Below are 12,576 nucleotides of genomic sequence, written 5' to 3' on the forward strand. Positions count from 1 at the left end.
CCAAGGAGAAACAGAAACCCAGTGACAAAAGAAAACTCCGAAGGTGACCCCAGGCGAACATCCGTGCCCCTTACCGTGTGCGGCCGTGCGATCTGAACGGGGTAGGAGATGCCGTGGGGCGGGTAGCGGGGCTCGGCGGCCCGCCACGTCTGTGCCACAGGCTGCGTAGATCCCGACATGGTGGTGGGCGTCCAGAGGGGCTCTTGGGCCCCTGTAATCTCCCTCTCAACGGTCAACAATGATTACAAGCCAGTCTTCGTCATCTGCTCGCAGACCACCCTGTCCCAGGCACCTGTGAGAACAGAAAAGAAAGCAAGATCAGCCATGGGGCAGCTGCTCCTGGCAGACCTTGGAGGGGCCCCAAGTCCTTCCTGTGGCCCCTGTGAGGGAGCGAGGGCAGACAGGGGTCTTCCAGGATCCTCCTCCATGCCACTGGCATGCTCCCTGCCCACTGACAGCAGAGGGAGATGCCAAGTGGTGTTTGAGGCCCCTCCAACCCACAGGCCAGGCCAGCAGCTGCTGCACACGCCACGTGGATGACAGTCGTGCCCTCCCCCACTGCTAAGGCCCTTGTTCAGCAGGCATGGGAACCCCAACTCTACAAGTGCTGCCCTACCTCGCTTATGGCCCCCAAGCAATCTCAGCCCACCCAACTGCACCCCATGGAACCCCAACTCTGTGGACACTGCCCTCACCACCCCTGTGGTCCCCAAGAACCCTCAGACCACCCAACCTCACCCCCATGGAACCTCAACTCTGCGGACACTGACCCCACCACCCCAATGGCCCCCTAACACCCTTGACCCACCCAACCTCACCCCAAGTCCTCTGCCACTTTGAGTCACCAGGGCAAAGTTCCCCAAAAGCATCTGGCAGCTCAGTCCCAGGCGGGGACAGGTCCACACGAGCTTGGGGGGACGGTGGTGAACAGGGTCAGCTCGGGAAGAACGCAGGTCACAGTGTGACCACGGGCAGAGCTGGGCCTGCCTGGGCCTCCTGGTGACCCTGGGGTGGGGGAGTGTGACACCGCGATGGGGGACAGGACAAACGTGAGCTTGGCCGGGATGTGAGCTGAGAGCGAGGGCACTGGGAACCTGAGGGCCACGCTGGGGAAACAGCCAAGGACACGGCCCCAAGGGGGCCCCAGGCGGCTCCTGGGGGCCAGGCGAAGGATAGCCTCCGCAGGGGAGAAAGCACGCCTGTGTCGGCAATGGAAGGAATCTCAAGAAACAGTCCACTGGCTTTCCAGATGGAAAAACTAAGATCAGAAAGAAGAAAGGACTCCAGGCAAGAGAGCAAGAGAGCCTCTGGTCAGAAGAGGCCTTTGCCCAGGAATCTCTGGGGGCCCCCCTCTCCCCAGGCCCCTTCTCTCCCTTCTTTGCTGGCCACTGCTTCAGGCAGCCTCCCCAGGATTGTAACTGGTTCCTCCGCGCAGGCCAGGATTGAGAGCCTGGCAGGTCCTGGGCCCCCTCCACACTGGGCCACTCTGAAAGGGGGTGTCCACTCAGAAACACCAGCACCACACACAGGAGGAAGAGGGTGGTTAACAGAACAGAAGGAAAGACCTGGGAGGTTGGGGGCAGCTCTGGTGACGTGGAATCTTCTGCTTGTCCCTGTGGCTAAGAGGACAGTGCCTTCTGAAAGGGGAAGGGAGGGAGACCATGGGTTGTTACATTTGTATTGTTTAAGAGCCAAATAAATCATACCCAACGTCAAAAATAAAAGAAAAAGAGAAAAGGGGTGTCCATCAGGCCCCCACCAAGTGCAACGCCCCACTCACAGCCCCTCCTCAAAAGCTGAGGAAAATCCAAGATGGCGCAAGCACTCAACACCTGGATGTCCCCAGGTAGGGCTGGGGTTGCACCTCACATGTACCCCCTCAGCTCCCTGAAATTTCATCACAATGTCCCTCATCACCCTGCCCTCCACTGACGACCATCCTTCTCCAAGGGCATGGACACCCCGAAACCCTCCACTGGTGCTCTGCCCACTGAAGATCTGATGTGGAGGCATGTTAAGAGGGAAGAAGGAGATCATGGTGGTCAGAAGAGGAACAAACCCCTCTCCCCTCCATCTGGGGGCCCTGACTGCTTCCTGCTCTCCAGCCCCATCACCAGCTACAGTAGACTTGACTTTCCTTTCAGGAACCATCTTCCCTCTCCAGACTCCAGGAGTGATCACATGATCCAGGCCTGGCCAATCAGATTCCTGCTTCCCCTGGACCAATGATTGGCTCAGGGATTGGCATGTGACCCAATATGAGCCAATGAGAGTCCTTGGGTCTTGAGACTTTGAGAAGGAACCAGAAAGAGGCACTCTCCACTGGGGCTGTAAGCTAGGAGGATGAAAGCTTGGGGATCTTGTGGGGCCATTGCATGGCAGAAACCTATCCAAGAACATACCCCTAGACAGGCAAAAGTGAAGGGTGGCGAGAGAATAGTCGGGTCCTGATGACAGCCATGCCTGAAGGCAGCTCAAAGCTTGCTTCTTCATTCAGGGAAGTCAAGGCTCTCCTTCTATGCATTTTGCTTTGGCCAGCCCAACCTGGGTTTCTGCCACTTGCCATCAAAAGTTCTGACTCCTCCAGAGCACGAAGGAGTCTTGGAGCAGGCAACCCTTCCATCGGGTGCTGTCCAGCCTTCCACCACTGCAAAGCCAAAGAATTCAGAGCCAAAACTGCCACCCTACAACCACCGCAGGAGAAAAGCCCACATGGACTTCTCCCAGCCATGGAGACAGGATAAACCGCGTAACTCGTGTGAACGGGGGAACAAGTGTCACCCAGCAAACGGGAGCTGCTGCGATTACAAGCGCTAGCACCGTGACTGCAGCAGCCGCAGCCCGGTGACAGCGATGTGCAAGGGAGACCAGGCTGCCCCTCACAGTCCACACCAAGAGCAATTGGGCGTCTGTCCTGGAGCCCAGAGACAAGAGACTGGCCTCCGGAGAGGGGTCAGTTGTGGCCACCAATGCTGGACCCAGTTCCAGAATTCCTTTTGTCCCAGCTTGTCACAAAGCCCAGCAGACCCTGGTGGTCCGATGCAGCAAAGCCAATTCTATCCCAGCTTCTCTCTGGGTTTTAAACCCAGAGAGGCCAGCAAGAGGACGAGGCCAGCAGCTAGGCAGGTAGAAGTCGGTTCTGCTTGCTTTTCCTCCCAGAGCACCACGGGCAACTTCCAAACTGCTCTGTAGCTTTGCATTGCACAAGGTGGTGAGAAGTCTGATGTCCCCACAGCTTTTCTAACCTTCTTGGTCTAATGAAATGCCGACTAGGGATGGCAGCCCTGGACAGGTGCTCACATTGTGGACTGCACATGGGCTCCAGAAGCCAGGGGCGTGACACCTTTTCAAACCAGCCCTGGAGAATCCCTGGCCACCTCCCCACCCTCCTCAAGCCCAGCCTGGCTGGCTTCCCACTCCATCAACACAGAGCATCCACCACCAAGGGGCTGACACCCCTGCCACCCACCTGCAAAAAGCACTTCACCAGCTCCCTGGTCCAGCATCCTCAGGTGCAGGCTGTCCCCAAAGCCAGGGGCCCCTTGGGGCCTCACACTGCTTACACTCACCACGAGCTTATTTCAATAAGCTCAATTTCTATCCCTCCCAACCTCAGCCACATTTTTTTGCCAACTTGAAAAAAAAAATTTTTTTTAGGAGAATAAGTCTGGCAGCTCCTCAAAATGTTAAACATAGAATTACTGTATGACCCAGCAATTCCACTCCTAGGCATAGACCCAAAAGAATGGAAAACAGATTCAAACAAATCAGTGTACACGCACGTATTCACAACACCACTATTCACTATAGTCAAAGGTGGAAACCACCCAAGGGTCCGTCAATAGACAAGCGGATAAATCAATGGAACACAGTCTACCCCTATGATGGAGTATGATTCAGCTCTAAGAAGGAAAGAAACACGGACACCCGCCACAACGTGGATGGACCTTGGAAACAGGATGCTGAGTGACAGAAGCCAGACACGAAAGGACAAACACTGGATGATTCCACTGATGTGAGATGTCCAGAACAGTACATCCAAAGAGACAGAAAACAGGTTGGTGGTTGCCAGGGGCAAGGGGTGGGATGGAGGTGGGGAGGGTGCTGATAGATGTAAGGGTTACCAGGCAAGTTTTGAAACTAGATAAAGGTGGTGTTTGCATAACATTGGGGGATTAAGTTTTGACTTCATCAGCAATGTTGGGAGGTGCAGAACAAGAAAAAGTATACATTACTTCACCAAAGACAAGGGTGCGGGGAGGACTTTCCTGATGGTCTAGTGGCCAGGACTCCACGATCCCAATGCAGGGGGCCCAGGTTCAATCCCTGGTCAGGAAACTAGATCCCACATGCTGCAACTAAGAGTTTGCATGCCACAACTAAGATCCCACGTGCTGCAACAAAGTTGGAAGATCCTGCGTGCTGCAACCAAGACCCGGCGCAGCCAAATAAATTAACATAAAGACAAGGCGAGGAGAGGATGAGCGAGATCCATGGGGCAACGTAGGGGGTCTCCTGAATCTGGCCTTGGCTGAACGGGGTTCTGAGAACAGGATCCAGGTTAGAGCAGGAAAGCGATGCAGTGGCCCCAACATCACTGCAGGTCTGGGGCTTTGGGGTCAGGAGAGGATGGTGGGCATCCATTGTTCTCCAGACACTTTGAGGTCCCCACTCAGAGCTCAGCCCCAAGCTACTGAATGAGGCAGGGTCCGGGCCACAGATGGTCTTGGCGCTCCGGCAGGGTGCGGCAGAGAGCAGACAAGCAGTAAATAGTGACCTCTGAGTGCAGGCTGGGGGCTCTGCAAGCCTTGAGGAGGGCAAGAGGGAGCCGGGGAGAACCTCCTGGAGTGTGAACAAGACACAGCCGGGGGAGGGGGAAGTAGATGGGGCTCTAGGCAGAGGCCACCACCTAAGCAAGAGCCCAGAGATGAGAACAGGCACTGTGTGCTTGAGAAATTCCTCGAGTCATTCAAGGCCCATGGGCCATGGAAAGGGTGGATTTTGTTTGAAAGGCAGTGGGGAGCTACAGAAGGTGGTTGACGAAGAGAGGAAAGGGCCGGAGTGTTTGATAAGCAGGCGCCGTGAAGAGCAAGTGTGGATCCAGGAGGCCAGGGTAGGGGGGTGGGGGGGTTATCACAAGATACGTGAGATGATGCTGTGGGATTGGGGCAGCAGGGACTAAGAAGCAGAAGCAGACTGTGTGGAAGGTGGGAAGGAGACTGCCGGCCTCAGAAACACCTTGCTCTGGGGGTGAAGAAGGCCATGCGTTCCCCCAGGGATGGGGGCCGTGGTTCCCCTCCTCTGGCAAGACGCCTCGGGGTTCTGATCCTCGATTTCCTCAATGGCAGATGGGAAGCATGCGTGTTCCTGCTCCACGGACCCAGGAGGACAGCACGCTTGTGAAGTGATGCCTGGTGAACAGAAGGTGCTCAATAAGGCAAACTCAGCCAGGTCAGGGTTCCAGGGAGAAGAGGGGGCGCTCTGGTGAGGCTAAGGGCTTGCTTCACCAGGCGGCGTAGGACACTCCTGAGCCCCATGGGACGGGGACACCGCAAGCCCCGCCGGGCCTCGCACATCCAAACCACAAAACATGGTGGGGGCACCTGCCCTGTTGCCCTGCGGAATCAGCCTGAGGAGGGCTGCAAACTGGGGCTCCCATGCACACAGCAGGGACCCCCAGCATGCCTGCCCCAGAGGAGACACCTGGCCAGAGCCAGGAAGCCGCCCTGGAGAGCCCTATAGGCTGTGGCTCTGATTCGGCAGCACCCCCACAACGCTGCCAACCCCACGTTCCGCATCCACAGAGAGAACTCACCAATGCCTTGGATTCTGTGTCTGCCTCTGCGGCCTCCCGTGAGCCTAGCACAGCACTGGGCACACGGCAGCTGCTCAATGAATGAACTTCTGGGAGATGAACACCAGTAACACGAGGTGAGGACAGAGCCCACCACACCGGCATCCTCAGTCCCCAGCCCTGCTGGGGAAAGGTCTCTTTCTTTGGGTTGGGGGAGGGTAAGTTTCCATCCTGCCCGGACATCCCTCTTAGGCCCCAGGCAAGACAGCCAGGGAGGCCATACCGAGCACACTCCGTGGACTTTTCATATCCCAAGCAGCCTGGCTCATAGGAGGGTGGATCACAGTTGCCGGGGCTGGGATATCTCTGAGAGCGCAGGGAAGTGGGGGGATTGCTTGTTAAGAGCCCGGAACTGAAGCTGAAATGTGCCTGGGACCCTTCAGACCTGAGCCTTGGAAGATGAAAGGGGAGCTGTCTGCACAGCACGTGCCTGACATTTTCTTGGAGCTAATGGGCACCCACGCTGGAAATTGCACCCGGTGGAGGAGCCTCAGAATTTAAAATCAGCTGCCAGGCAGGAGTGAGGAGGCCCCCAGCACGAGCACACAAGCATTCGTCAGAACCCTCCACTGAGCTCAGAGCAGCCACCAGTCTCACAGAAGGGACATGGTCTATGACACCCCCATCCCCACCCAGACTGTCTCGAGTCAGAGACACACAGATGATCTGGGAGCCTGTAGGCAGAGGCCTCGTTGGTCTCTTCAATGTCTGACACACAGTTGTTCAGCCGCGAAGTCCTGTCCAACTCTTTGTGACCCATGGACTGTAGCCTGCCAGGCTCCTCTGTCCATGGGGATTCTACAGGCAAGAATACTGGAGTGGGTTGCCCTGCCCTCCTCCAGGGGATCTTCCCAACCCAGGAATTGAACCTGAGTCTCCTGCATTGGCAGGCAGATTTTTTATTGCTGAGCCACCAGGGAAGCTCATCTGACACACAGTAGCTCCTCCATAAACGTTTAAGTGACAGCTGAACCCCCCACAAGGCGCATGGTGCACACAGTAGGTGTATTGTTTTCCTGGAGCCACTGTAACAAATTGCCACAAACTGAACGGCTAAAGACAGCGGAAATGGATCTTCTCACTGATCTGGACGTCAGAAGTCCAAAATCAGGGTGTCAACAAGGCCACACTCCCTCCAGAGGCTCCAGGGGAGGACCTTTTCCTGGCTCTTCCAGCTCCTGGTGGCTCCAGGTTTCCTTAGCTTGTGGCCCCACCGCTCCAATCTCTGCCCACCTTCACATGGCCTTTTTTTCTTTGTGTCTGTCTTCATTTTGGCCTCCTCTTCTTTTTGGCCATACCATGCAGTATGCGGGATCTTAGTTCCCCGACAAGGGACTGAACCTGTGCGCCTAACATTGGGAGTGTAGAGTCTTAACCAGGACCTGGCCTCCTCTTCTTATAAGGATTCCACTTATATTGGACTTAAGGCCTAGCCTGTCCAGTGTGACCTCAACTTAACTAATTACATCTACAAAGATCCTCTCTTCCAATAAAGTCACACTCATAGGTTCCAGGTGGACATGAACTTGAGAAGGACACCACTTAACCCAATACAAAGCACGCTAAATCACTTCAGTCAAGTCTGACTCTGTGCAATCCTATGGACTGTAGCCCCCCAGGCTCCTCCGTCCATGGGGATTCTCCAGGCAAGAATATTGGACTGGGTTGCCATGCCCTCCTCCAGGGGATCTTCCCGACCCAGGAATTGAACCCACATCTCTTATGTCTCCTGCATTGGCAGATGGGTTCTTTACCACTAGCGCCACCTGGAAAACCCCAACCCAATACAGTAAGGTGCTCAATAAATATGTGTTTTGTTCACTGCTATATCTCCGAGCCTGGCACAAAGTAGGCATTCAGTGGCCCAAGGAGAATGGTGACCTGGAAGCCAGCACTGGGGCGCGGGTGGAGAGATGGGACAGGACTTGAAGATAAAAACAGTTCTGGAATGTGAGGTGAAGATGCTGCAGAAACACCAGCTAGAATGAAGCTGACTGTTCACACTTTGTGTTTCTAGCTTTTGACATACAGTAAAAATTCAGGAACAGGCCATCTATTTGAAGGTCGCCTTCAGCAGGGGCTTATGGTGCAGAATGGATGCCCAGGAACCCGACTCTGAACCAAGTCATGAGATGAAGGTGGGAAGTAGTGTGGGTGAGCCTCATCTGGCCTGGCCCATAGGAGCCAGAATAGCCCATGTGGATGGGGGCACAGGCAGAGATCCTGCCCGGTGCCCTGGCCACCCACTACTGTCAACCACGATTTATAGGCACCTCTTATTGGGCTTCCCTGGTAGCTCAGATAGTAAAGAATCTGCCTGCAATGCAGGAGACCCGGGTTCAATCTCTGGGTTGGGAAGATCTCCTGGAGAAGGGCATGGCTACCCACTCCAGTATTCTTGCCTGGAAAATTCCATGGACAGAGGAGCCTGCCGGGCTACAGTCCATGGGGTCCCAAAGAGCTGGACATGACTGAGTGATTAACACTTTCACTTTCACTTGTGGGACAGGTACCAGCACACAGCAGCAAATAACAGACTCAAACTCCCCACCCACCGTCTTGGAAATGGTGTTCCAGGAGGTGACACGGGAATGACTATAGGATGGCGGACAATGTTTGTGCTATGGAGAAAAGCAGAAGTGTGGAGTAGGTAGGCAGGGAATGGGGGCTGGGGTGCAGTTTTAAAGTGGGTGCTGAGGGACAGCCTCACCAAAAGGTGTCCTCAAGCAAACACGTGGAGGAGGAGAGAAAGGAAACCGTGTAGATGTCTTGGATGGGCGTTCCAGGCAGAGGGAACGACAAGTGCAAAGGCCCTGAGGTAGGAACAGCAGGGAGACCCAGACAGTGAGAGTGGAGGTCACACGGGGCTTTCACTCCAAGTGAGATGGGAAGGATGACGCCCTGTGGGCTGGGGCGATGTGAAGGGTCTCCTACGCTAGGCCTGCCCCTGTATCTCTGTGCTCAAGGAAACTTCAGCTGTGCCCCCTGTCTACAGCCATGGGCTCAGGCCTCTGTGCATTGGATGCAGGTAAAAGGGCTGGCCCACCCATAATCCTAACACTATTAAAGCCACTGTCCAGGGACTTCCCTAGCGGTCTGGAGGTTAAAACTCTGTGCTGCCAATGCAGGGGACAGAGGGTCAGTCCCCAGATGGAGAACTAAGATCCCATGTGCCAAGCAGTGCAGGAAAAAAAAAAAAAAAACACCATCCAGGATCCTACAGAAATGGGCCCCTGCCCACCTTGGCAACTCCAGCAAGAAGACCAACCTCCCTGTTCCTCACCTGGCAAAGAGGTCACTGGGATCCCTAAGGAGGAGCCAGGACCCCAATCACAGCCTGTCCTTGGCCCTGCCCAAGGGGCGGTGGTCCAGAGTGGCCAAAGGTCACCATTCTCAGAGTCAACTCAATGTGCCGCCCATAGGGGTGCCACCTGCCACTCCCCACCAATCTGGTACCAGGTTAGACAAACCCAAGCCAACGGGAATCTCCACACATTCTGGCCAATCAGGAAATTATCTGGGTATCTGCAATGTACAAGCAGTATTCCAAACACTGGAGCTACAGCAGTGAACCAGTCAGACAAACTGCCTGCCAATCAGAGCTGACATCCAGTGACTGGCCGGTCCCAACAGGGAAAGCTCCCAGCCAGGTACTCAAAGGAGATGGATGGATGGAGGAGGAAGGAGAAATGAGTGGATGGATGGAGGAGGAAGGAGAAATGAGTGGATGGATGGAGGGATGGATAGATGGGATACAGTGGGGACGGATGGATGAAGGTGATGAATGAGATGAGTGACGGATGCATGGAGGGTAAGATGGATGAGGGAGGGAGGGGAGAGGGAAGAAGGAAGGATGGGTGGGTGGGGGGTGGATGGATAGGTGGATGGATGGATGGATGGATGAAGGGATGGATGGATGAAGGGGGGAAGGATGGATGGATGGATGGATAGATGGAGAGGGGATGAATGGATGGATGAAGGTGATGAATGAGATGAGTGAGGAATGGATGGAGGGTTGAGTTGACAAGGGAGGAAGGATGGATGGATGGATGGATAGGTGGATGGATGGATGGGTAGATGGATGAAGGGATGGATGGATGAAGCATGGAAGGATGGGTGGATGGATGGATAGATGGATGGATGAAGGGATGCATGGATGAAGTGTGGAAGGATGGATGGATGGATGAAGGGATGGATGGATGAAGCAAGGGAAGGATGGATGGATGGATAGATGGATGGATGAAGGGATGGATGGATGAATCGAGGGAAGGATGGATGAATGGATGGATGGATGCATTGGTGGATGGATGGATGGATAGATGGATGGATGAAGCGGGGGAAGGATGGATGGATGGATAGATGGATGGATGAAGGGATGGATGGATGAAGCAAGGGAAGGATGGATGAATGGATGGATGGATGGATGAATGGATGGATAGGTAGATGGATGGATAAGGGGGGAGGATGGATGAATGGATGAATGGATGAAGGTGGGGATGGATGGATAGATGGATGGATGAAGGGATGGATGGATGGATGAATGGATAAGGGGGGAAGGAAGGATGGATGGATAGATGGAGAGGGGGTGAATGGATGGATGAAGGTGATGAGTGAGATGAGTGAGGAATGGATGGGTGGATAAGGGAGGAAGGATGATGGAGGGATGGATGAAGGGGGGGATGGATGGACGGATGGACTAATCAACCAATGGATATCAATTTAAGTGTTCCACTTTTCAGAGGTTACTTTTTTAACCAACCCCCAGAGCCAAGCATGTTTTTATTCCACTAATATCCCCCCATCAGGCTTCCTGCCAGCTGCCATGGGGGACACAGATGAGCACCATCATCCCCATGAGCACCCTCCCAAGCCCACACAAGTGCTCCCCAAGCCCCAGGATGCTGGGCACAGAAACCCAGGGGGAAAGCTGCCTCTGATTCCAATCTCCAGAATCCCAGTGGGATGGACTCAAGGCCCACCCTCCCCTGGGCACCACTTCTCCTCAACCCACAGCCAGCACCCCTTCCTCCTGGAGAAGAGGAGAAAAGAAAAGCCCGTTGACTGCAGCCTCAGAAACATTTTCCTTGTGGCCAATGGGATTCACAGCCCTGGGTATCACGACATATCACGCCACACTCAGGCACCAAGCAATAGCCAGAAAAACAGCTTCCAATGGGTCCAGAATGTGGCATATACCCCCAGATCTGTTTTCATTGGGCAGGTTTCCAGGGACCTCCTCCCCTTCTCCCCATCCAGCTGAGCCAGGCCCCAGGGACCAGCTCAACACGAAGCGTTACCAAGAGGGAGTTCACAGAAACACCCTTAATTTCTGGCTTCTCTGAAAACTAGGGACTCACACACGTTGCAGGCAGGGATATAAAATGGTGCAGTCTCTGTGAAAAACAGTCTGGCAGCACCTCACTAAGATAAACACAGAGATACTGTGTGACCCAGCAAGTCTACTCCCAGGCATACAGCCCAAAAAATGAAGGTAGGTGATGAAACAAAACAAACACAAATGTTCAGAGCAGCGCTATTCACAACAGCCAAGAAACAGAAACAACCCAAACATGCTTCAACTGATGAGTGGGTAAATAGACTGTGATGGATCCATTCATTGGAATATTATTTGGCCATAAAAATGGACACATAAGGCTTCCATGGTGGCTCAGTGGTAGAGAATCCTCCTGCCAATGCAGGAGACTTGGGTTCGATCCCTGATCCGGGAAGATTCCACATGCTGCGGACCAACTAAACCCATGCGTCACAACTGCTGAGCCTAAATTCTAGGGCCTGGGAGCTGCAACTACTGAGCCCATGAGCCACAGCTACTGAAGCCTCGAGCCCCAGAGCCTGCGCTCCACGAGAGAAGCCACCACAATGAGAAGCCCCAGGACCACAACTAGAGAGTAGCCCCCACTTGGTGCAACTGGAGAAAAGTATGCGAAGCAATGAAGACCCAGTGCAGCCAAAAAGAAATTAAATTATTTTTAAAAGGGGGGAAGATATAAAAACCATGAAAATATTATGCTGAAAGGAAGAAGCACGTATTGAATGATGCCATTTATGCAAAATGTCCAAAAGAGGCAAATCCCCTGAGTCAGATGCAGGCTGGTGCCTACCAGAGGCTGGGGGAGGGGAGGATGGGAAGTGACTGTTAATAGGTATTAGGTTTCCCTTCGGAGAAGACAATGGCAACCCACTCCAGTACTCTTGCCTAGAAAGTCCCATGGGCGGAGGAGGCTGGTGGGCTGCAGTCCATGGGGTCACAGCCAGACAGGACTGAGTGACTTCACTTTCACTTTTCACTTTCATGCATTGGAGAAGGACATGGCAACCCACTCCAGTGTTCTTGCCTGGAGAATCCCAGGGACAGGGGAGCCTGATGGGCTGCCGTCTATGGGGTTGCACAGAGTCAGACATGACTGAAGCGACTTAGCAGCAGCAGCAGCAGAGTTCCCTTGAGATGATGAACACATTTTAGGATGAAACAGTGGTGACGGTGTGGCACGCCACTGAATCTATTACACATCCACGAACCATACACTTTAATATGGTTCAAATGGTAAATCTTATGTGTATTTTTCTGCAACAAAATCATTTAGAGGCATGACTGGCTGGAGGTGAGCAGGGGTCGCCTACGTGGGATGGACACCCCTCTCCTGATTGCCATGTCCCCTCGCAGTCTGCTATATCTGTTTATATCCCCAGCCTGAAACAGG

At 54.0% G+C, this 12,576-nt stretch overlaps 1 protein-coding gene across 17 annotated transcripts in view; it reads right to left on the minus strand.

The window, feature by feature from the left end:
• Nucleotides 1–12,576, minus strand: part of NCOR2 (nuclear receptor corepressor 2) — a 238,145-nt gene that overhangs the window by 158,509 nt on the left and 67,060 nt on the right. For all 17 annotated transcript variants that reach the window (XM_045163104.1, XM_025267798.3, XM_025267796.3 and 14 more), the window contains one exon: nucleotides 75–292. In XM_045163104.1, coding sequence (XP_045019039.1) covers nucleotides 75–179 — 105 coding nt within the window. In that variant the 5' untranslated portion in view covers nucleotides 180–292. The remainder of the gene's footprint in view (nucleotides 1–74; nucleotides 293–12,576) is intronic.

The sequence above is a fragment of the Bubalus bubalis genome, chromosome 17, assembly GCF_019923935.1.
Source record: "Bubalus bubalis isolate 160015118507 breed Murrah chromosome 17, NDDB_SH_1, whole genome shotgun sequence".
In the NCBI taxonomy this organism is placed as follows: domain Eukaryota; kingdom Metazoa; phylum Chordata; class Mammalia; order Artiodactyla; family Bovidae; genus Bubalus; species Bubalus bubalis.